A 25,863-nucleotide genomic window follows, 5' to 3' on the forward strand; every position below is an offset into this window, starting at 1 on the left:
GCTGTCACGAAAAGATGATCCGCTGTGGCAACCCCTAATGGGAGTTTAAAAAGTATTTGCGTGTTAATTTCAAATCCAAACAGAATGAAATTGTATAACGCAACAAATAACTCTTAACACAACATGAAACATAATTTACTTTCAAATTATTATGTTTTGCTATTTTTTAATGTGGTTAATTACTCACTATAATGTAAAATCGTTCATACTATTATGCATATGTAACAATTCCCATGAAAACAACAATCTGTTTAAATTGTAGATCCACATCCCCATACACGAGCAGCTGAAACACAAAGTGGCTAATGTGCAGCACTTGCATAGGGGTTGCCAAGCAAAGAGTGCAGTGGGCACAGCCCTCTAGCATCTTTTAAAAAAAGAGATGTGTTTGGGAGAAGATACTGCTTTTTACTTTATTTACCAGACTTTTCTGAGACACACATGGTGAATTTACTATGTAAATGGCTAATTGGTCTGTATTGTTTCCAAATAAAAGGTGGATGAGATAAAGAGTCTTATGAGTGTTGTAGAGTGTACTGTACATTGAGTGATAAAACAGTCCTTCTTTTGTAAATAAAATGAATGGATAAATAACTATTGTTTGTCAAAATCAACTGTTATTCTTAGTGCATTTCATTTTTGTTTTACAATGAGGCATAGGTCCTTGTGATGGCCTGGGTGCTCAATGCTGTCATACTCCCTTCAGCCTTGGTCATTGATAGTCCTGTTCAATGATGGACCAGGCAATAAGGATACACACATAGCAAGGGTTGGTGTGAAGTGGTTAGTGTTTTTATTATTCAAGAAAGTTTTTAAACCTAAAGTACAGTGCTTTTTCAAATAAATAAGTCAATAACTATTCCAGAATAAAACTGTGCTTGTGCTGGAGTTTAAAATTCAATTCAATAAACAAATATTCCAAAAGATTAAAATTCAAAGTTAAAATCACAGTCAAGATCTGTCTTCTAAAATAATCTCTCACATGCCCCATCCATCTTTTTAAAAACACTGTCTCCTCAATCCTCTGACTGGCACAGTCAACCTTTTGAATCCGGCTTGTATCCTTGTCTACCATCACTTGGCATCTGTGAGGACTGCAAGCCCTGCTCCTTTCCCTTGCTGCCATCTCTCAGCCTTTAGCGGGAGCCCATTCAGAGTGGTTGGTCACCCTGCTCCTTAAGTGCTCCACAGGAGTGACCCAGCCCCTTGAGTACTGTCTGCTCACTCCTCTTGGGGCCACTGCCATACCGGCTGCTTTCTCACCACTGCTGAGCTGTAGTTTACTTGAGATAGACTTGTACAACTTAAAGACATGATTCCTAAACATAGTACAAGCAGGAGATGGTCATCCCCAAGTCTTACTCCCATTGCATTGAATTACTGATGTAATCCTTCTCTGGCTTTCATGTTTATTTTCTGAGGTGCTGGATTATATATATATACTGCTCAAAAAATGAAAGAAACACTTTTTAATCAGAGTATAGCATCATGTCTGTGAAACTTCTGGCATGTTGATCTGGTAAGTTAAGTAGCAGAGGGGGTTGTTAATCAGTTTCAGCTACTTTGGTGCTAATGAAAGTAACAACAGGTGCACTATGGAGGCAACAATGAGACAATCCCCAAAACAGGAATGCTTTAACAGGTGGAGGCCACTGACATTTTTCCCTCCTCATCTTTTCTGTTTTCTCACTATTTTTGTATTTGGCTACAGTCAGTGTCACTACTTGTAGCATGAGGCAATGCCTGGACCCTACAGAGGTTACACAGGTTGTCCAACTTCTCCTGGATGGCACATCAATACGTGCCATTGCCAGAAGGTTTGCTTTGTCTCCCAGCACAGTCTCAAAGGCATGGAGGAGATTCCAGGAGACAGGCAGTTATTCTAGGAGAGCTGGACAGGGCCATAGAAGGTCCTTAATCCATCAACAGGACCAGTATGTGCTCCTTTGGGCAAGGAGGAACAGGATGAGCACTGCCAGAGCCCTACAAAATGACCTCCAGCAGGCCACTGGTGTGAATGTCTCTGATCAAAGGAAGGAATTGATACCATTGACTGTCCCCCACGCTCGCCTGACCTAAAACCAATAGAAGACCTCTCGGACATTTCATTCCATCCATCGCTGCCAGGTTGTATCTCATACTGTCCAGGAGCTCAGTGACGCCCTGGTCCAGATCTGGGAGGAGATCCCTCAGGACACCATTTGCCTTCTCATTAGCAGCATGCACCACCGACGTTGTCAGGCATGCATACAAGCACGTGGGGGCCATACCAACTACTGAGTGCGAGTTTGAGTTGCTGCAATGAAATTTCGGCAAAATGGACTAAGCCATTTTTTCATTTTGATTTTCGGGGTGTCTTTGAATTCAGCCCTCTGTACGTTGATAATTTTCATTCCCATCAAATGATTTGGCATCCTTTTGTTCCTAACACATTACCCAGTCTATATCAGTTTAGATATCCAGCGTGATTTTTTTCCAGTTGAGATCTGATATGTTTTCAAAGTGTTCCTTTAATTTTTTGAGCAGTTATTTGTTTTTTTAGGAGACAGAGTCACTGTAATTTACATGATAATGTTAATGTGCTTTTTCTTTAGTGTTAAATGGACAAATCACTGAAATTGCACAGCTAAAATGTAAGAAGTTTAATATGTTGCTGAATTACTAATGACCACTTAGATATCTTATCTATATTTGTATTGCAAACTTGCATGCTTAAGAACAAAAATGTTACTAATAAAATTAGTTATTTCTCAGCAGGTGAAATTGGTGTAATTTAGGATGTGTTGTCTACATTTGAGCAGATTCCTATCTATGAATGTTTTCGGACTTGAGTCCTTATCTGTCAGATTATCTGTCTACTCTGGTAGTGTATACTGTAAAAGCAAGCTCAAATTGTGATTGTTTTTAGTTACCGTAGAGAGTCAGTATTTTTGTTTTAAAAGTTGTGTAAAACCAGGTGGTGTTCTATTTTTCTCTGTATATTTATAGACTAGCAAAATACCCACACTTTGCAGCGGCGAAATACTGCCTTAAAATTTTTATTAAGAAAAGTAAACCTTTTTAAACTGAGGGAAAATATACCAATAATTATTTGTTAAGGATCTCTTTGTATGCCACGTTACCAGTTTGGCCCTCCGGTTGTAATATGACCAAGCTGTGCACTGAGCTTACTCTTGAGCATGCAATGTACAGTTGGCCATGTGAAAAACAATCTTGCCTTAAATGTCACAGCTTGGATTGCTGCTGTCATAATTGGTTTGAGTTTCATGGTTTGTTTCAATTACGTTAATATTTGCAGAACTTGTTGTGTTGAAGTGACATTCGGCATCTGTCAAGCATTGTAAGCATACAACCGTTTTTCATCGATAACTTCACATCCAGCTTTTGAGAGTTTAAACATTCATAAACATCAAAGTGTCCACTACTCAGACCGTCACCTGTGAATCTAAGATGTTTAAGAGGCATTGACGATTGTCCAAAGGTGTAAAATATTTGGCCATTTCAGTACACTTGAAAGCAACAACCGAACAATTCAGCGGCAGCTATCAACTCACATGCAGAACCATAGGTGAAGGGCTTAACCATTTCACTCTTATAGTGCTCCTATGTAGTATAATTATCTCCTGTACCATCATCAGTCCACACCTTGAACCTGTCCCAGTCATTCAATACATAAGACACAATGTACCTCTGGATATCAAGAGTGAGCCTGATATGGCCGTGCAATGTAACACAGAGAATGGAAAAGGCATGCGCCATCTCCAGGCATGGAAACCATTCGGTAAGTGACAGTTCTTTGATCGATGGTGATCACCTCAATAGACATGTTAATGGGGGTATGGTTGGAACGATAAAGGAAATGGGTACCTGAACAATGTAAAGGAAGTCTAAAATACCTGTACTATAACTATACAATAACTAATATCGTAATAAATGAACAATAAAACAGCGGAAAAGCTGTGGATTAAATAAAAAGGCTGCAGTTATCAGCAGGGAGACGTGAATACCGTGGCGAAGCAAGGAAGGGAATGAAGAGACCGGAGCGACGGATGGCCTTATATAGGCAGGCAGCCAACAACGTGGGAGGCGTGGGGATGGGGGACCCAACGACGCCTCACACTGCGACCGAGCTGCAGGCTGTGGACGTATATATGTACATAACTAGGATTCAGTAAGCGTTGGGAAAACCGTGTTCCAAATTTCTTGGAGATGGGCCCATAGGCAACAAAGACCGTTGGAAAGTTCAATATGGCGGCCGACAGTGGCGTCATACCACCGAAATAAGTGTGTACATCGGTTTCAGTTAGCGCAGGGAAGCCGTCTACCAAATTTCGTGAAGATGGGGCCATAAATAAAGTTCAACATGGCAGGTGTTGTCAACTGTTATGACCGTTACGCGTAGAATTTCGAAATAAAACCTGCCCAACTTTTGTAAGTAAGCTGTAAGGAATGAGCCTGCCAAATTTCAGCCTTCTACATACACGGGAAGTTGGAGAATTAGTGATGAGTCAGTGAGTCAGTGAGGGCTTTGCCTTTTATCAGTATAGATGCCAGCAACACTAATGACAATGACAAAACAATTACATTGTCAATCATGTTACGTTGTTATTAAAATGTTTCCTTTTCTTTTTCATTACTTCTTTAACACACTTCTCCGCTGCGAAGTGCGGGTAGTTTGCTAGTAATATATATATTGTGAGACTTACCTGGACACCACCAGTCGGAAACCACATCTTTATCAAATGCACATGTTTAAGCACTAATACAGTCCCAAAACATAACACACAGTGCACTCAGCAGCAATTCCCCTTATTCGGGCTTCTCTCTCAGTCCGTGGCCGCCTTTCCTCTCCTCACGGAAGTTTCGTCCTGCTCCCATTCCCGACTCAAGCTCCTCAACTGTAGGAAGGTGGCCCCTTTTTTCCCACCCGGATGTGATCCAGGTGTCCAATGACGTCCTTCCGGCAGCACTTCCTGGTGTGATGGAAGTGCTACCCTTTGCACCGGAAGCACTCCGGGCGTCCCTGGAAGTCTCATCCGCCATCTTGCTGGGTGTGGTGGAAGTAACTGTTTCCCGGGTCCCACGAGGCTTGAGGCACCCCCTGGCGGTGGCCACGGGTCCCAACAGGTTAGAACCTCTTTATTCTTTTCCTGATCTAGGGCAGTTGCCCCCTTGTGGCCTGGAGGATAAAAGTGCCACATCCCAGTCCTTCCAGGCGTCCTGGCTCGGTAAGGGCCCCAGCTATCTATATACATGTGTGTATGTGTGTGTGTATGTATGTATATATATAGAATATTCTATATAATATTTGAATTTTCAAGAAGTAGTATATAAAAGGAAGAATATATAGATGTGAATACTGATCAGTAGTACAAGTACATGGTATGAATAAATATAGATACTGTATATAAAATATTTTATATAAAAAGTAGATATACGTAAACTGGTGAAAATATACATAAAATACTGTCAGACGTTAATGATATTTAGAAAGGTCAGCTAGTGAATGGTGAGGGCTGAGAGTTCAGAATGGTGATGGTGTTATGAAAGAAACTGTTCCTCAGCCTGCTTGTGCAGGACCGAAAGCTCCTGTAGCGCCTCCATTGACGATACTTAATGATACTGCGAGTCCATCGCAGACACATTGTATGTTGCAGATCAGAAGCAGGAGGTCAGTAGCGGGAAGCCAGTGTTGTGCTGGGAAGTTTTCACCACTCATTTCAGGGCCTTCTTGTCAGCTATGGAGCAGTTGCCATACCACAACTTAATGCAGTTTGTCAGTAAACTCTCAACAGTGCAGTGGTAAAAGTTCAAAAGAATTTGAGGAGACAGGCAGACTTTCTTTAGCTCCCTGAGAAAGTAAAGTAGCTGTTGTGTTTTTGTTACCAGGTTGGAATATTTATTGTCCGAGAAAGGTCCTCAGAGACGAGGACCCCAGGAATTTTAAGCTGGAAATACACTCCACTTCAGCCCCAATTTATAAGGATGGGAACGTGTCTGCTGCCTTTAGTTTTCCGGTAATGCACAGTGAGCTCTTTAGTTTTATTGCTGTTGAGGTCGAGGTTATTGTCTGCATACTGTGTTGCCAGGTGCTGAACTTCTTCTCTGTAGGTACACTTGTTATTGTCACTGATCAGTCCTATTACCATGGTGTCATTTGCAAACTTTGTAATGGACTTGGAGCCATATAAAGGGATGCATTCATGGGTGAAGAGGGAGTAGAGGAGTGGGCTGAGCACAAAAGCCCTGTTGAATGCTAGAGAGGTGTTGATGCTGAGGTTGCTGGATTTAGTTACCAGAATGGAGGGGATGATGATGATGTTAAATACAGAATTAATATCAACAAACAACATCCTGACATAGGAGGAGTTGTTATCCAGGTGTGCCAGGGTAGAGTGAAGAGCAGAGGATATGGCATACTCCATTAACCTATTTGGGGCGGCAGGCAAACTGGTAGGGATCTAGTGTGGGAGGTAGACTGGATTTGAGGTGGTCCAGGACCAGTCTCTCAAGGTACTTGGTGATGATGGGGGGTGAGTGCAACTGGGCGATTCTCTGTCAGGCTCTCTGGAGAGGGTAATTTAGGCAATGGGTCAAAGATAGCCTTGGCCAAAGACTGATTGAAGATGTTACTGAAGACCTCAGGCTGTTGCCCAACACAGTCCTTAAGCATTCGCCCAGGTATGCCATCAGGGCCAGCAGCCTTGTGTATATTTGCTTAGCTTAGTGCAGATTGTACAGCTGAGGTAGTTAGTCTGAGGGGCTGGTCACCTGGATGAGGAGCAATTTTGGTTACAAGTATTTTTTTGTCCCGATCAAAATGAGCATAAAAGTTGTTTAGCTTGTCAGGAAGGGAGGCATTACTTGATATTGAAGTTGTATTTACCTTCCCGTATTCTGTGATGGTCAAGATGCCTTGCCACATACGTCTGGGACCTGGGGGGTTTTGAAATTATCCTCATTTTGTTTCTTGTATTTCTGTTTGGCTCTTCTGATGCCCTTTTTCAAGTTGGCCCTGGATGTACTATAACTCTCTGCGTCACCAGATCTGAAGCGGTGATGCAAACTTTCAGCAGGAGTCTGACCTCTCTTCATCCAAGGCTTCTGGTTAGGGAAGGTCTTAATCTGTTTGTGCGTTGTGATTTCGTTAATGCTTTGTATTGATGTAATCTAGGACAGAAGAGGTGTACCATTCAATGTCCACTTCTGAATCCTGGGTAGCATTGGTGGCAAATAAGCTCCAGCTGTGTGCTGAAACTTCTGCAGTAAAGCAGAGTCTGCCTCTTCAGCCCAGACTTTCACAGTCCTTACTGAAGGTATCATGCATCTAATAAGTAGTGTGTTTTTAGGGAGGAGGAGCAGGGAGGGGTGATCTAATTGTCCAAGGTGGGGAGCAGAAAATCCTTGAAGGCTTCAGCAATGTTTGTATATACATTGTCTAAAATTCTATCTCCTTGGGTGGGGCAGAAGATGATTTGATGAAATTTGGGGAATGCAGTTCTAAAGCTGCAATGATTGAAATTGCCCATATCAATGAAAGCCTCATTTGGATGTGCCATTTGTTGTCTGCTAACGGCAGCATGTCGTTCTTTCATTGCAAGCTTAGTGTTTGCATGGTAGTACATACATGGCAGTGGTAATAATAGCTGTTTTCTCAAGGAAAAGTAAAGCATATAGGATGCATCTGGAGTACCACAGCAAAGGGTCTGGATACTTATGAATGAGAAATTTAAGTTTTTCATTTTAATACATTTACAAATGTTCCTGAAATTTTTCAAATTTTTACCTTGTTTAAACATGTGTTTGTAATTCTTATTAAGATCTAGCTTGGTCTTGGTAATAGAAAATTAACTGTAGCTGAATGAAACAGTTAAGGGAAAACCGGTCTGAAGTAAAACACCCAGGTCCTTTCTGTGTGGAGTTTGCACGCTCTCCCTGTGTTTTTGTGGGTTTTTGACGGGGGCTCCGTTTTCCTCCCGCAGTCCAAAAGTGTGCAGGGTAGGCTGATTGGCGAATCTAAATTTACCCTGTAATTGTGTGAGTGTGGCTGTGTGAGTGTGTGCACCCTGTGGTGTGTTGGCACCCGCCCAGGGTTGGTTCCTGCCTGCGCCTGTTGTTCCTGGGACAGGCTCTATATAAATGTAATGAATTATTATTATTATTATTAACCGCAACCCCTACCCCTGCTACCCCAGTTGGGATTAAGTGGTTACGATGATGTATGAAGTAAAACAAAAACATTAAATTCACCAGTCAACTTATTACAGTATGTATTATAGTACATAACTGAACAGTGGCCTACAGGATGTACACAAACATTTGCACTGAGACCAACAAAACTATTAAAATGAGAGCACCTTCTACTCATGTAAACAAGCTATAAATGCACAGGGAATTAAATACCTGAACATCACAATTATTGGCCATGAACTGAACATGTGCGGCATGCAACCAAGAACACAAATCCAACATACTGTACTATACTGTAAACATCTAAACATCCATCGAATACTGCAGAAGTAGCATGTTTAAACAAGTTTTACACAAACTAACACTATTAAAGATATTACTAACTTCCTTTGTCCAATATTGCACAAAGTTATGAGTTTAGAGAAAGTTATGAGAACTGTAAAATTCTGCTGGAGAAACTTCGCTATGTGACAGGAACACCAGCCTGTCCACAGCATCTAGCTTCAAAACAGCACGGTTACATGTTACAACATTTCCTCCGGTGCTGAAAGCCCTCTCAGAAGCACTGCTTGAGGCAGGAATGCACAGGTACTTTTTTGCTAGTTTCCCCAATCTGGGGAAATTTACTTCTTGTGTTTTCCACCACTCATTCGGATTTACCTCACTGTCCACCTTGGGTTTCATTAAGTACCTCTTGATCTCTTTTTCAATGGCAGTGGGCAGAGAGTTGTTTTTTCTGAATTCCTGTGCTTTTTTGAAATAGCTGCCAAATGACTTTTTTGTTCTTTTTGCTCCCTCCCTTGCGTCATCACCTGATCTAGTTTCTGCAGCCATCAGGTGAGCTGAAGCAGTTGAGGGTCCTGAGGTAGGGCTGTCTTCCTCTATCGCCACAGCCATAAGTTCTCTCGCAGCGGCTATCGTAATGTCTTTGACCCTGTCATCATTATTAAAGTGATTTTTGAACCGTGGGTCAAGTGTGGATGCTAAACCCAACAGCTCGTCTACACAGTCCTCTGTGTCTTTGGAGTTCAGATACTCTAGAATGGCTTGTTTGATCTTTTTGGCTAGGTCTGTGTCAGCAGACTTCACCTCCAGGACATCAGAGTTGAATAAGGCCAGCACAGGTTTTAAGTAAGAAACTGTTACAAGTTGCTCATCTGAAAGAGCATCTGTGAACTCCAGAAGAGGGCCTAATGCTTTACTTACTGCCTCCAGCACTTCACATTCTTGCCATGTTGGGACAAGATGCCTGTGCTTTTTGTCTGCAGTCAAAACATGACGAATGGCTTTTTCTTGTTCAATAAATCTCTCTATCCTGCGCTGTCTTGAGCCCCATCTTGTTGGTGACTCGGTGATAAGTTTATGGATTAGAAGTTTGAGCTGCTCTTGTGCATCAACAAGTGCTTTCTTCTTTTTCCAGCTACTGGAAGAAGCTCTGACCACCTTTTTGCAAACTCCTGTGGCTCTGTGTATCCTTGGATCCCGCATGCTCCTCTCTGGAAAACATTTAATATAAAATTTAACGGAACATTCAAAGTGTACTGTATATAATAATTGCATTACAACATTCTTATATTTTTATTGTATAATGTAATGTATTTGAAATTATACTGAATTATATTTTTGTCATTTACAGCTTTACTTATCAGGTCTTTTTGTATTTTTAAATGTCATAATAAATAAGATCAATTTAACCTAAACTTTATTTTATAGAGGAACCCCAAATTACTCACCAATCACAATATGAAGCCTATGCCCAAAACAAGGTAACCTCTTCCAGTTATTAATCCGTAGTACACTGACAACTTTAGCTCCGCTGTCTGTCATGCAAACCATGCGGTCTTCTCGCAGTGACCATGATATCAGCACATCTTTCAGACCTTGCGCAATGATGTTGCCAGTGTGATCTTCTGGGAAGTAGGATGTTTGCAAACAGAAGCTTTGCAGTTGCCAGTTTTTGTCAATGAAATGCACTGTCAGGGAGAGGTATGGCTCGGATGTTCAGCTTAACCATAAATCCGTTGTGGCAAAATGTGAAACTTTTTGCAGTTTATACGTCAGAGTTTGGCGACACGAGTCATACATCTTAGGCTGGAGTTATACTTCACGTGACGCGACGCATGCTGCAGCGGATGCTCCTGCTACGCAAGCGTTGTAATGTTCATACTTGTGCGCGTACTTTACGTAAATCTGGAGGAATCCACCAGGTGACAGTGCGAGATATTATCACGGTGAGAACATGTTCGGCTTCTCTGTGTTGTGAATTGCCTAGAACACCCAATTAAATTCTGATGACACCTTACCGCAATATCTCTGAAAAGGATGTTTATTGATTAAATCCATCAATCCAGGCATGTGTCCATTCCAGCAAGCATTGGGCACGAGTGAGAAACAGTCCCTTGACGAGGCCTCAGCTCATCGTAAGGTGAATACAAGCACACACATACACTAGTGTCATTTTAGCGGCACCAAATCCCCAAATCTGCATATCTTTGGAAGGAAACCGTAGCACAGTGTGGAAGACAAGCAGGAAATACCAGCAACATAACTCCCTGCGAGACAGCAGTGCTAAAGCTCCACCCCCGTGACTCCCCCATGTGTGTAATTAACAGTATTTATTATTTAAACGAAATTATATGTAAAATGTAACATACACACTTTAATGCATTTCATCATGAAAGTGATATCAAGTATAAATCTAAAGATTCTAAATGTGCAGAGAGTTGGAATATCATACATTTAATTTGTTCTGTGTGGTGATCTATTGCTGCTTTCCGCTGCTGTCAGGTCCAAGAAGCTCATAGCGATTAAAAACTGGGACGACGTTTATGACGGTCTGCTTTAATGATAAAGTAAACTACGAGGTTAAAGTGGACAATTCGAGATTAAAGCCGAAATTTCCACTTTAATCACAAAATACACGTTTTCACTGTGTCCTTTATTTTTTTTCTCAGTGGCTCAAATATAACACTATACATTATGCTGCTGTTGTTAAGTTGCAAAAATAAAAAAATGAAAAAGATGGCACAAAAAACTATCTACATGTGATAGAAAGCCTCTATGCAGATCCTTCGGGATGAATGCTTTGATGTAGTGAAGCAAAATGCCGACATAAAGATGCATTTGTAAACAGAGACTCTGACGTCACGTTCCAAATTTTAGCAAACTGCGCCCCCCGACTTTTTGCTGGTACTGCAACTCACGCACGCGTCGTGTTAATTTCTGAGGACCTGCTCAGAGGACGCGTGAAATGAATGCTGGGAACGCGTGGCAGCCATGATGCGGGCACGTACGCGTTCTGAGCGTGAAGTATAAATTGGCCCTTAGGCAGAGCTGTTTGACTGAAATATTTTCGGCCAGGCAGTGTGTACCTTGGGTCTAAAGTATTCAAAAATTGTTTAAAACCATCTCTCTCAACCACTTGAACTGGCACCATATCTTTTGCGATGTAATAGGTAATGGCGTTTGTTATGTCATGCCATCTGTTGCTTTTCTTGTTGTAAGGCACTTTTTTTGCAGAATGAGTCCGCTAAAGTTTGCTGAGTGTGTTTTTGTGTTTGTACCTTGGTTACTTTAAACTTGTGCTGGACAGTTGACTCCGTAAGCTTTTCATATTCTGTGTTTTCTGTGCGGTGGTTAGTTCGCAAATGGTGAAACAAGTTAGTTGTTGAGCTGTCTTTAACAGCAACCGATTTACCACATAGTTTGAAGATTGCCGTCTTTTGAGCAACATCAGTCTTTTCAAAACGAAACCACTGCCATGCGATTGAGAATGAACCATGTCTGGCAATTAACTCTGACGACGCTGATGGCGAGGCTGTTTAATCATCTGGTGCTATTTGTTCACTCACTCATTTTGAGGCAGCGAGCGACACTAACTTGCAGCTTGCTGGACGTGCACACCTATGCAACTCGCTTTGCGCACGCGCAGTGGTCTATACTGTTGCATTAGTGAATGAACTCTGGTTTTTTTGCAAGGCGAGTTACATACTTGATAATTTAATCTCGCACATCGTTAAAACAGCAATTAAGATATAATTGTAAATGATATATTTCACACACGCCTACTTCCGAGTTCCAATTATTTGCATTCATTGAAATTGGATCTCTGAGCATGTACTTGGCATTTTTTGTGAATGCAAAAGTGAGTATGAGATATATATGGATACTTGTATATTTTTATGTTTAAAGTCTTTGCAACTGTTTTTTTCTGTAAGAATTAGCCCTGTAAATATTACTTTTCAGTTGTAAGTATATCCTCTTTGTTCTTGTCAATAGTAATTCTGAGAAATCTTTTTTTATGCAGAAAGGATGACAAAGACTATGCTTTAAAACAAATAGAAGGTACTGGAATTTCTATGTCTGCCTGTAGGGAAATAGCGGTAAGTATTTATTTTTATATTTCTATTTGTTTTTTGTAAGACCTATACTACTGCTGGTAAAGCATGAAACTGATACCTATTTGAACTGAAAAGTTATTACTCATTTGGAACAATGGTCTTTGTGTTTGTCTTATTTTATTAATCAATAAATTGTTTTAGTGTTTCTGTTTAAATTGTCCATCACATAACTCTTTTTAACTCATGTTTAATTTATACGTGTATTAAAATGTCACATTTTTATGTGCATTCATTTCTCTTTATATTTATATAAAGCATATAATCTCTTTATAATATCTGAATTGTTTCATTCACTAAAATATTTTTTTTTTTAAGAAAATGATATACTTGTTACCCAGTTTGTAGCCACCATTGTAGAAATTAATACATTTCCAAAAACTGTCAAGGCTTTCTATCTTTGATATTGTTTCATTTTTATACTGGAAAAATGAAACCTTACACAGTTACTGTAACTTTTGTCATTCATTGAATCAATTTAGTGCCAATAAGTACATTAGATGAAGCAGAGTCCTGCAGAATAAACTTATGTAAACATGAGTGAACATGCAAGCTTCACACAAATTATTACCAAATTAGTTGGCTAGCTGTGTGTGTATGTGTGAATGTATGTATTGGATATTGTCTCATGCCAATTGTGACCTTCGTTCAGTGTCACTCCTGAGCCAAGGCAGCACACAACAGCAGCTACCTTAACCTCCCAAGCCAAAGAGATTTCCTTTTGCCCCATTAATTGTTTTTAACTACATGAGCTCATCTTGCAGTAGACTTCAGTACACTAATGTAATGTTAATTGTGTAATATAACCGAGCAGAGCATGTTAATTCTGCTTGGATAGTAATACGTAGTCCAGTGAATTCTTAACTGGCGTCATATCCAAAGACATGCAGTTTGAGTGGATTAACTTGGCCAAATTGGACCTAGTATACGAGCGTGTTGTGTGTGTGTGTGTTTGTGTGTGTGTGAGTGTGTGTTCTCATCCTGAGATGGCCAGATGTTTTTCCAGCCTTGCACACAATGATTTCAGGGATAAGAATAGGCTTCCCAGAGATCCTGCTTTGGATAGGTGGTTTAAGAAGATGGATGAATGGATGTTTGAAATGACTGATTGACTTTTATTTTGAGTTGTATTGAGTTTTTTTCTCAGGCCTACTGTCATCACCAAAAAACATTCCTCACTCCAGGGCCATGGCTGCTACTCAGCCAACAAAAGTAAACAGAAACAAAGCTCTAATGTATAAAAACAAAACTTTTGTAATAAATTATAGCATTGTGCATTTTGTAATCACTTTTTACTTGCTAGGGCAAATAGTTCAAGGAATGGCATCACATTCATTTCATTGGGAGATGGACAGACAGATAGATAGACACATAATCCAGCAGCAGCAACAATATTAAATTAAAGAGTAATAAAAATGCAGGTAAAAACAGACAATAATTTTGAATAATGTTAGCGTTTACAAGGGGTGGAATTGAAGAGTCGCATAGTGTGGGGGAGGAACGATCTCCTAAGTCTATAGGTGGATCAGGATAGTGACAGCAGTCTGTCGCTGAAGCTGCTCCTCTGCCTGGAGATGACACTGTTCAGTGGATGCAGTGGATTCTCCATGATTGACAGGAGCCTGCTCAGTGCCCGTCTCTCTGCCACAGATGTTAAACTATCCAGCTCCATGCCTTCAGTAGAGCCTGCCTTCCTCACAAGTTTGTCCAGGTGTGAGGTGTCCTCCTTCTTTATACTGCCTCCCCAGCACACCACCGCGTAGAAGAGGGCACTCGCCACAACCATCTGGTAGAACATCTGCAGCATCTTATTGCAAATGTTGAAGGACACCAACCTTCTAAGGAAGTATAGTCAGCTATGACCTTTCTTACACAGAGCATCAACATTGGCAGTCCAGTCGAATTTTTTTATCCAGCTGCACTCCCAGGTATTTATAGGTTTGTACCCTCTGCACACAGTCTCCTCTGATGATCACGGTGTCCATGAGGGGCCTGGGCCTCCTAAAATCCACCACCAGTTCCTTGGTCTTGTTGGTGTTCAGGTGTAAGTGGTTTGAGTCGCACCATTTAATAAAGTCCTTGGTTAGCTTCCTATACTCCTCCTCCTGCCCACTCCTGATGCAGCCCACAATAGCAGGACAACTGTGGCTACTCATCTGTGCTGACTACTTGAGCATTTAGCTCGTTCAGTTCATCCTTCCTGTATCAAGTCTCCAAATTAAAAAGATACTTGGCAGTAACTTGTTTTTACAATGAAATATTTAGGAGCCAAATTACCTTTTTAGATGAGCAATTACGGAAACAAAATGTTTCATATTAACATAACATAAAATACTGCATCTTCTGTTCTATGCCTGTAGATCTAAGTGCCATTTATTGTGTGAGTCTTGCAATCTTCCATTATGTCTGACCTCTGACTGGTATTTTTTTGTTCAAACTTTAAAACTTCTGTATGTACTTTTTTTTTTTTTTTTTTTGCAACATCATCACTATGTACAGTCAAACATTGAGTGTCTACTCTTCTGATTCTAAGCCTTTATCACGACCATCAACAGATCAGTGTCACTTGGCCATCATGTATACTGAGGCCTCTTCCTCTTGTCTGAGCTGAACCAGTGCCACACACAGAATTCAGGATCAAAATCTTCGCATTTTGAAGATACCCTAATTAATTCCTCAAATGTAAAGACATTAAGAGAATTACATGGTTTTGATATTATTATGTTCTGTGCAGAAAAGCCTTGTTCACACTGCAGTTGAAATGTGCTACACAAGGATGTTCTTAACTAAATGCAAAATATTCCTGAAATCTATGTAGTAAGACACATTTTTCAAAGTAACTCACCATAAACTACTGTACGACATGTCTGCAAACTGGCCTTTGATGGGCAACTTGAGCACTCTCCACTCAGTCTAGATAACCTCTACATCATACTCATTCTTCAGCAAGATGGTTTTGTTTCATTTTACCATCAGTCTCATCAATCTTCATAGGTGATGATGTCTTCATGCCATAAATCATGACAGAACACTGGAAAAGCATCAAATGATCTCTGCACCCCTTGCTGTTTACCACCTATTATATTTTATAGTCTTTTTTTACAATTCTGTGATTGTTACTTCTACTGTTATTTTCAATCTACTGATTAAGGTCATCTCTGAAGGTTGCCTGACTCTGGAAATTCTTAAGTTGGATGTTCTAAAATGTCATATAGCTGTAGCTACCACTCACTGATTTGACATGCTTTTAGTTTTCTGTCTGTCTGTTCTGTGTGCGTAATATCCCTGGACAATATACTAACTTTGGGTATGCAGTTCTGATTCAGTGTGTTGTATAAATTTGTGAAAATGTCCATTTCTGAAAGGTTTTTCCTCATACATGTAATTTTCATGACACCGCTTGTAATTGTAGTCACAGCCTGAGACAAAACCAGACAATTCTTCTCAAGTGTAAGACTTGTGCTCCATATGGTGGTGTACAGCTGTGCACTGTCCTTCTTTCATATTTCAATCTGAAAAACACACAAAGGAGAAAGTTTGCAGTAAATAAGAGGGAGCATGTTGGGTCTTTACTGCTGAAGGACTGTGGGTTGTACAGCTTAACTCCACAGCAATTGCTCTTGGCTCACACTTACTATAGGGGTTGAAATGATAGGCCTTCCAAACTAGCAGCAGAACATCATAGATTATTTTTAATCATTGGAAGAAGTTTTTGAGTATTTTCAACGTAAGTATTTCACTATACAATCACCTAAAGGATTATTAGGAACACCTGTTCAATTTCTCATTAATGCAATTATCTAATCAACCAATCACATGACAGTTGCTTCAATGCATTTAGGGGTGTGGTCCTGGTCAAGACAATCTCCTGAACTCCACACAATGTCAGAATGGGAAAGAAAGAGATTTAAGCAATTTTGAGCGTGGCATGGTTTTGGTGCCAGACGGGCCGGTCTGAGTATTTCACAATCTGCTCAGTTACTGGGATTTTTACGCACAACCATTTCTAGGGTTTACAAAGAATGGTGTGAAAAGGGAAAAGCATCCAGTATACGGCAGTCCTGTGGGCGAAAATGCCTTGTTGATGCTAGAGGTCAGAGGAGAATGGGCCGACTGATTCAAGCTGATAGAAGAGCAACTTTGACTGAAATTACCACTCGTTACAACCGAGGTATGCAGCAAAGCATTTGTGAAGCCACAACACGCACAACCTTGAGGCGGATGGGCTACAACAGCAGAAGACCCCACCGGGTACCACTCATCTCCACTGCAAATAAGAAAAAGAGGCTACAATTTGCACGAGCTCACCAAAATTGGACAGTTGAAGACTGGAAAAATGTTGCCTGGTCTGATGAGTCTCGATTTCTGTTGAGACATTCAAATGGTAGAGTCAGAATTTGGCGTAAACAGAATGAGAACATGGATCCATCATGCCTTGTTACCACTGTGCAGGCTGGTGGTGGTGGTGTAATGGTGTGGGGGATGTTTTCTTGGCACACTTTAGGCCCCTTAGTGCCAATTGGGCATCGTTTAAATGCCACGGGCTACCTGAGCATTGTTTCTGACCATGTCCATCCCTTCATGACCACCATGTACCCATCCTCTGATGGCTACTTCCAGCAGGATAATGCACCATGTCACAAAGCTCGAATCATTTCAAATTGGTTTCTTGAACATGACAATGAGTTCACTGTACTAAAATTGCCCCCACAGTCACCAGATCTCAACCCAATAGAGCATCTTTGGAATGTGGTGGAACAGGAGCTTCGTGCCCTGGATGTGCATCCCGCAAATCTCCATCAATTGCAAGATGCTATCCTATCAATATGGGCCAACATTTCTAAAGAATGCTTTCAGCACCTTGTTGAATCAATGCCACGTAGAATTAAGGAAGTTCTGAAGGCGAAAGGGGGGTCAAACACCATATTAGTATGGTGTTCCTAATAATCCTTTAGGTGAGTGTATATTGTACTTATGTATAATTTGTATATGAACATAAATAAAATTTAAAAGATAGTTAAAAAGAGGTACATGTGCACTGCTTAGAGGAGAGATAAGAGAACATTTTCCACCTGATGAACACATATTAACTCTGGCTTCATCTGCCCCAATGCATAGATTTTATCTTAACACTAATCAGCCTGATCTGCATTATTTAGTATACATTTTATTGTGTTTAGCATTCCCTGAGCATGGCATCATTTAAGCTCAGCTAATCCAATGATAGTGTTCACAGGTGTACCAGACAAAATAGACATATAGTATATAATCACATTATCTCTACCAGATACATCACTTCCACAGTCTGTAATGACTGAGATGTAATTTGCCTTTGCAGCCCCATGCAGTGTTTATGCTTTAAGTTCATTTGCAATGTGTCCAATAAATTCAGTACATGCTATTCTGAGACTGGGCTCAGTCATGGGCACAGAGCTTTCCTTGGTAGAGTAAATCTCAGCTTTCAGGTCCACAAAGAGAAGAGATTGTCAGCTCTCAGCTCCCAAAGACAGAGTGGCTCATCAACTTTTGGGTTTCAGAGAATGAGGTTTCATAGATTGCAAGTAACAGAAGATATGCATGCAGCTAGTTTTAATGGATGGTGTAACCTCTGGTGATTGGATCACAATTGGTCACTTCCAGTTACTGAACCATTCTTTCTTTGAACGTTGGTGTCCATTTAGGTACCTTCATGTTTGTAGAAGTCAGCAGAGATCTGATTTACACCTTTGTTATCAGATGAAGTACAGGCTGATATTGGTATGAGTTGCAGTTTAGCCATTTTCTTGAGGTGTGTGTGGGGTTGCACAGCTGAATTTCTGCATCTCTGTTAAATCTGCTATCTCAACAGGCCTTCAGCAACATTAAAAGTCTAGCAGAATGGTCAATTCACCCATTTACTGCACTGTATTGGTTTCCAGAACTGGCAACCTGCCCTTAACTGTACCACCAGGAATCCAGCACATTATATGAGACACACTGTCTCTTGAGTGATCTTCAATCCCAGTCTTACTAATAACCAAGTCACTATCACTGATATGTACTGCAAGTTGAAAAGAATTTCTCATTTTAGCTGCCGTTAGACACAGCTGGTAAAAAAAGAAAAAAAAAAGCTTCTAAAGGGAATACACCTGTAAAATGTACTACCTGGCCCATTATTGGCAACCAAAAATGTTTTAGGAGTGAGCAAACACAGATTTTAAGTTTTACAAAACAGTAACACTCAACAGTTAATCCAGTCTACCAAACAAAATTATACTGTATTAGGACATAGCACATGCTGTATATGTCACTAAACCATAGCATTCAATCTTCCAAGCAATATTTCTTGTTCCCTTTCTTATTTTCACAACCAGTAAAACTAAGGAAAGTAGCACAACTTATTGACATGTATTAAAATACAGAGTATTGTGTCCTCCTTGGAAGCCCATCTTTCATGATCTAAGAAATGATGGCTGTTAAAAATCGCAGAAGTACATTGCCGATTGTAAAGCCAGTTGTGCCAAATGTTAAAGAAGAAACAAAGGTGGACCATTGATAACACATGATAATGCTTTAAAATGATAGTTCAGTTTAATTAGTGGTTGTGTTTAAGTGAGCATACTGACTTTAAAAGTTTGACCCGACTAAAATGGATCAATAATAATAATAGCATTAGCAACATTTATGAATGATGTATTTTTCCAGCTGTATGCTGAAAAATCATAGGTACTGTAGGTATAGTACATGAATTTTGCCAGTTTTTATAAGCTTGAAGTAGATGAAGATTTTTCACCTAATGAAAGAGGTCATTGGCCTTTTACAAAAAATGTTTTTTTAATGTGCCATAAATGAGGTATTATATAGAAATATAATTTGTTTTTGTATTTTCATAATAAGTTTACTTTTTTACTTATTTATATTTTGTTTTGGCATTTGTAATATTTATTTTAGTCACAAACAAAAATGCCCAAAATATTATACCTACTATGAAAATATTCAATTTGTAGAATAAAAACGGTTTCAGAATATGAGACAGCGAGAGATGAAAAAATCTTAAACTTCAATTTCAAATCTGTAGTGAAAAGGTGTTAAATTACAGTGTAGCCAGGTTTACCTGAAATACTTATGAACCTTTAAGCAAATGTCACAGATCATTAAAATGTTAAGGAAATTATATTTATGCAACTATAATAAACTTTTACTAAAGAAGTACATTATGGACCAATAAATACTGATAGCAGCCTACTACAAAAAAGTTAATTCATTGAGTATGAAAAACATTTTAATAACCTAATTTTCACCAAGTATCTACTCAATATTTTTTTTGTAACATTTTATTAGTTTTATTAAAATCAAATAACATTCCAAACAAGCAAGTCAAGTTTAACAAAACTAGGTTTGAAACAAATTGATTCCCACCCATGAGAACGAGAGCTAGGTCAGCAGAGTAAAACTTTCATAATAGTAAAAATATGTAGATAAGTAAATTAATAAAACTAAACAGAATAAAAAAAAGGGAGGTGAGAGAATCCGCTTCCTCAATGCTTTCAATTCTTACACCAACCACAGCTGTTAGTGGATTAGGAGGGATTGTCACACCAAGGCTGTCTGAAAAGCATTTAAAGATTTTTGTCCAAAAGATGTTAATTTGGTGCACGCCCAAAACATGTGGCCTAGTGAGGCTGGAAATTGGAACGTTTGCAGGTTGGATCTTGCCCTGAAAACATTTTGGAGAATTTTAAACAAGACAGATGCGCTGAATATATAATTTTAAGTTGTATACTTTGCGCATATGGAGCTCGAGTGAATTTTGTGCATTGCTGCCTTACATTTCTTTCCTGAGATGTTGAGTGAGAGATCCTTTTCCCACTGTACTCTGGGATCTTTGAAAGGAAGGGAGTTTAAAATGTTTTATATATTACGGAGATGCTGTCTGAGTCCTCAAGACTGATCAGTATTTTTTCCGGAATAGAGGTAGGTGGGAGGTGAGGGAAATAGGGTAGGTTTTGTTTGACAAAGTTTCTAATTTGAAGGTAGTGAAAGAAATATGTTGCTGGAAAGTTACATTTAGATTGTAATTTTTTGTAGGATGCAAAGACTTTGTCTATATACAGACCTCCAAGTTATTTAATCCCGAATGTTTTCCAAACATTAAAAACTGCATACGTTTGAGAGGGTGGAAAAAGGTGATTCTCGTGCTGAGGTGCCACAGATAAAAGCTTCTCTTTCTTAAAATACTTCCTACATTGGTTCCATATTCTGAGTGAGTGATGCACTGTTGGGTTTTTAGTATATTGGCGATGACTTGTACCCATTGGGGTACAAAGAAAGGAGTATAAAGAAGAACTGCAGGATTTTATTTCTATTGCAGAGCAAACCGCTGTGTTCATCTGTTTGAGTCAATGTCGAGGTTTTTATAGATTGTATATTCGCCGTCCAGTGATAAAATTGAAAGTTAGGTAAAGCCTTGTCACCTTCTTCCTTAAGTCTTTGTAGGGTTGCTTTCTGGATACAAATAAATGAGGTTATGGTTGAATCTAATTTCTTAAAAAATGATTTACTGATGTGTTTTGTAATGTTTTGAAATAGAAAAAGAAGCTTAGGAAGTATATTCATCTTGATAATGTTAATTCTTCCAGCTATAGAGAGATGGAGGGTAGACAGTCTTGCTTAATTTTTTCCAAGCAGACAGCAAAATTTTGTTCATAAAGAGCTTTATGTTTACTTGTGATGTTTACCCCTAGGTATTTAATCAATAATTCTGATATAAAAAATTTAGCAATTAGTGTTGCAAAAATTGTGTTAGTTAAATCCAGCTTGTTTTGCATGACTGCTAAACCCTTATTTGGATTAAGTGGGTTTAAGAACATTATGTTAGGTAGAGTTAGATGTCATTGTCTTTGGCTAATTGTTGTATTTTTCCTTCAGTGTAAAAAGTACATTTCCTTTGCATAAAAAAAAGTTATTTTCATGTTAACAACAGAAATAGTAGGCACTTGTTATGGTAAAAAATCTTTAGTTTTTTTCTTTATGTTCATGGCAAATGGTTACATTAATACTCCATGTAAATTCTGTAATACTAGACTTGTACAGAAATACGAGTATTTCAAATTTAGATAGATACTTTATTAATCCATTTATGTTTGGTTCTTCATTTCTGTCATGGTTTTGCATTATCGATGGTGTATTTATTTATTCTTAATTTGGCGAGTTACAAATGAGAGGTACACATTGTAGCAGTGAGCAGTTAATCTTATGTTTTACTAACTACAACATGAATAATTTTGTCCACTACTCATTGAATTATTGTTTGTTTTTTTTTGGTCTGTTGTTTTGCAAGTCCTTCTGTTATGTTTGCACTTTTTTCAGATGTTATGTTTCTTGAAACATATCTGCCCTTAGATTATTTTCTTAAGTTGTAAAAGAAATTACAAAAATGTAATATTCTTTTTTAGGTTTTTGATTTCAGAAGATGCTCATGTCTAAATGTAACCACTTTCATTTTTATTTTGTTTTGCAGCTTTTACGTGAGCTAAAACATCCAAATGTCATTTCGCTGCAAAAGGTTTTTTTGTCTCATGCAGACAGGAAAGTGTGGCTTCTTTTCGACTACGCAGAACATGACTTATGGGTAAGGGCAGAAATATATGAAAGTAATTAAACTACTTCTATCCTAGTAATGCTCTAGCTTATGCTGTTGTGCATGTCCCATCTAGGCCGGTTACATGGTTTTCAAATTTCAGATATTTTACCTCCCTCTGTAGTAAACTTGTTCCTTGTACCGTTTGAAAAGCAGTGAAAAAACACAAAAAAATATTGATAAAGAAAATTTTAGTAGGAAAAAGTCTCTTGTGACCAGCTGGAGGAAAATTTGTTTTAATATCATCATTGTTATTCACCTTTAGAGTTAAAATGCTTGCAGTACATTGTTGTCTACTTTGAAAGGCAATGTACAGTATATAAGCAGTACTGTTGATTAAGTGACCATTAAATCTGACCAGCATTTTTCACTGCTTGGGTTTACTATTGTAGTTATTTAATTTGTTAATTGCATCTTCTATTAGAGGATGCTAAGATCCAAACCTATCCCAGAACTGTTTTGAATGTATGACAGGAGAGAGAGTAGATAACTGAAAACTTTAATATTTTTAAAAAAATATGGAAATAAATGTGCACTGCTGATTTGTTATTTAACGACTAAAATATGCTTATTGTTGGTTGCTTAAAAATAAATTCTATAAATATTTTCAAAATGACTTTTTAACCAATAAAAAAGGAATCCAGCTACTTTGTGTTGTAAACACATTTAATCATATAACATAATTGTCATTGCAATATTTAAAAGGGGAAACCTCTTTTATTTTCTACTTTTACTTATCTGCAGATGTGGTAGGTTATTCATTTGAAGGCTTTATTAATGCTTTGAGACCGGTCTGTTATAATCTTACGAAAATTATTTCATTGCTGACCTTCAGAAAGTGAAACCTTCAGTTTGAAATAACAACTACCCATAAGAGAGAGTAATGCACAGACAGACGTAAAAATGCATTTTACAAACATTATTGTGATATAATGAGGTTCGAGAGTTAACTTATGAAATTTACTGTTACATAAATAAACAGTAGTACATAGGGCAATATTGTGAGGTAAAAGGAACCTGAAGTGTAGAATGAACTGCCTTCACTTTTTAATCTCTCATTCTTTTTAAATGTAAATAGAACTTGGATAATGAACATTTAACTTGATCAGTTTCAACTATTGGCTTGTGAAATACAAGAACAGGTGGCCATTGAGTTATGAATGAGTTCTGCTCCTGCTGACATTCGTAACTCATTTGAGCACACAGTATGATGGAACTTGCACTGAAAATGTCTGTTAATGGAAATATTAGGTAAAATACATAATGTTTCATTATGTATTTTTACAGAAAAATGTTTCAAATGTGCATATTATTAAAATAGAAGTTAAAGAATATTACTGTAATTTAAATCACAAAACACATCATTAAAATAAAATGAACCCCACATATGCACAATTATGTTGCCCTTATGCTTAAATATCTTACATTTTTTGATAATTATTCAGTACCGTATGGAGTTGGAAAAAGCATAATGAATTGCATGAATACTCAACACTAATTGACAGTTGATCCCTCAGCAGAGACATTGCTAAACGATCACTACTGGTTTTTCCTCCCCCTTTCTCCACCTGTACTCCGAGAACACACTGGGATGCGTATTTAGGATGCTAGAAATTATAAGAAGCATCGGCTTCTACTGCTTTGCTAGTTGACCATCTGTCAATTAACCTGCTTAACTGTGACTTAGCTTAATATACAGTAGCTGTTCACGTAGAAAAGGTTACATTATGTTATACTTTAAGATTGAGAATTTTAGCACCTGACTGCAGGATTCATGCTTATTATTTTAGAAACACACACACAGGCTTTTGGTATTACCACTTTTATCCCATTATATATTTAGTTCATAAATAGCTTTATGCATACTTTGTGAGTGCAGTGATGTGACTGATCAGATGCGAGTTTTAATCATTGTCGTGGTGTGAAATTTTGTATATAAGTTGATAAATGTTTTGTATGTCTTTATTTGTAAGTCAGACAAAGCAAATATATTAGAGTTGTATTCATGAGAACAGTAATGGTTTGATGTTTAAAGAAGAAAGCTAGAAATGATGACTTTACTATAGACATTTAAAGTAACTACAAGTCTGTGTGCTGCTTGAAACTACATATCAGCATTTATCAGGTTGTATAGTTGCCAATATTCACTTGTACTATGCTTTTTGCTATTTTTTATGAATATTATCAATAATACATTATTTAAAGTTGTAACTTAATTCCTGCTTATGTTTTACTCTTTTTAATGGCCTGAGGTTATAGATATAGAAGGGAAGGTGTGGAGAAGTACAAATACAATACCTTATAAACAGTGGTAAGTCTATGGGATTTGAGGCATTCTGATAAAGGCTACACAGTAAAGAATACAAAAGAGGAAAGTAGATTCATATAGAACTCTACCAAGACAAAATAATAATTCAACTTTGTAGTGTCACAAAGTTGTAAGAGGAAGCAAAATGATGGTGTAATGTATTGCTTTTTAATACACAGACCATAGAAACAAACAAAGGCTTCACATAATTCTCTGATTTCAGTGAACATGTCCACAGAGGTGCATCTAAACATCCATTTTCTAAACAGTTCGTAAAGTTCCCCATCACAGGGAACCGTTGCATGCACTAGGACTGTGCACACTAGCTGTGCAAACAGCGGTACCAAGTAAAAGTAGAGGCAACTTTCAGATGAAGTATAAATTTGGCATGCCTGCACTTGTAATGAAATGAACTGCTCCATTTTTAATACTAAAATATATTTTTTTATTTGTTCGATGCACAAACCACTGCAATTATGCAAGTTAGCAGGATTGGCAAAATTATATATTTAATTGCTAAATACAGATATGCAAATACTAAATATGTGTCATTTGTTTGATTGTTGAAGCCAAACTAATTTCTATTTGTAAATCCATAGAATGTGACTAATGTAGTGAAAGCACATATGTCATATACAGGCAGTCTCTGGGTTACGTACAAGATAGGGACTGTATGTTTGTACTTAAGTTGAATTTGTATGTAAGTCGGAACAGGTACATTATTTTAATAAATGCCATTGTTGACTGACTGTAAGCAAGTGCTCTGCCAATGAATGATGGAGTTTAACCCCTCTCTGACCTTTTTATTATTTCTACTTTATTTTCAATGGTGATGGTTTTTCTCTTCTTTACTGTTTCACCAGCACTTGCATCAGATTTGTGTTTCAGAGACATTCTTGAAGGGCAAAGACAAAAGGTTAGAATGAGCTCTTCTGCATAGCACTGTCCACGCTATCACAGCAGGAAGGCACCAGTCAACACGTCTGATGTACTGACAAGAGACAACTTCCTGCTATTTGCATAACAGTACAAGTAGGCTTACTATTGAGAATGACTGGGGGCAGCGAGGGGGCGTTCATCACTCGCCCAGCCCACAGTCACCTCCACTACAGTATGCTGCCTGCAGCGTCCGCCCACCGAGAACAAACACGGTGCGGCCAAAGGAGTGTAGTGGATAGTGTAGTGTAGATAGAGGAGGGTTGGATCTACCCAACTTCTATCATTATTTCTTAACCAACAGGCTCCAATATATACCAAGATGGTTACAACATAACCCGCTGGATGAGTCCTGGTTAGATGTAGAACAGACACTTTGCAATACTATAGAGCTTTCGGACCTACCGTTTATT

The 25,863-nt window shown here is 38.6% G+C and overlaps 1 protein-coding gene across 3 annotated transcripts in view; it reads left to right on the forward strand.

Moving 5' to 3' along the window:
• Positions 1–25,863, forward strand: part of cdk8 (cyclin-dependent kinase 8) — a 223,777-nt gene that overhangs the window by 65,271 nt on the left and 132,643 nt on the right. For all 3 annotated transcript variants that reach the window (XM_039745482.1, XM_039745483.1, XM_039745484.1), the window contains exons 2-3: positions 12,497–12,572; positions 22,087–22,197. In XM_039745482.1, the coding sequence (XP_039601416.1) occupies positions 12,497–12,572; positions 22,087–22,197 (187 nt within the window). The remainder of the gene's footprint in view (positions 1–12,496; positions 12,573–22,086; positions 22,198–25,863) is intronic.

The sequence above is a fragment of the Polypterus senegalus genome, chromosome 2 (genome assembly GCF_016835505.1).
Source record: "Polypterus senegalus isolate Bchr_013 chromosome 2, ASM1683550v1, whole genome shotgun sequence".
NCBI lineage: Eukaryota > Metazoa > Chordata > Cladistia > Polypteriformes > Polypteridae > Polypterus > Polypterus senegalus.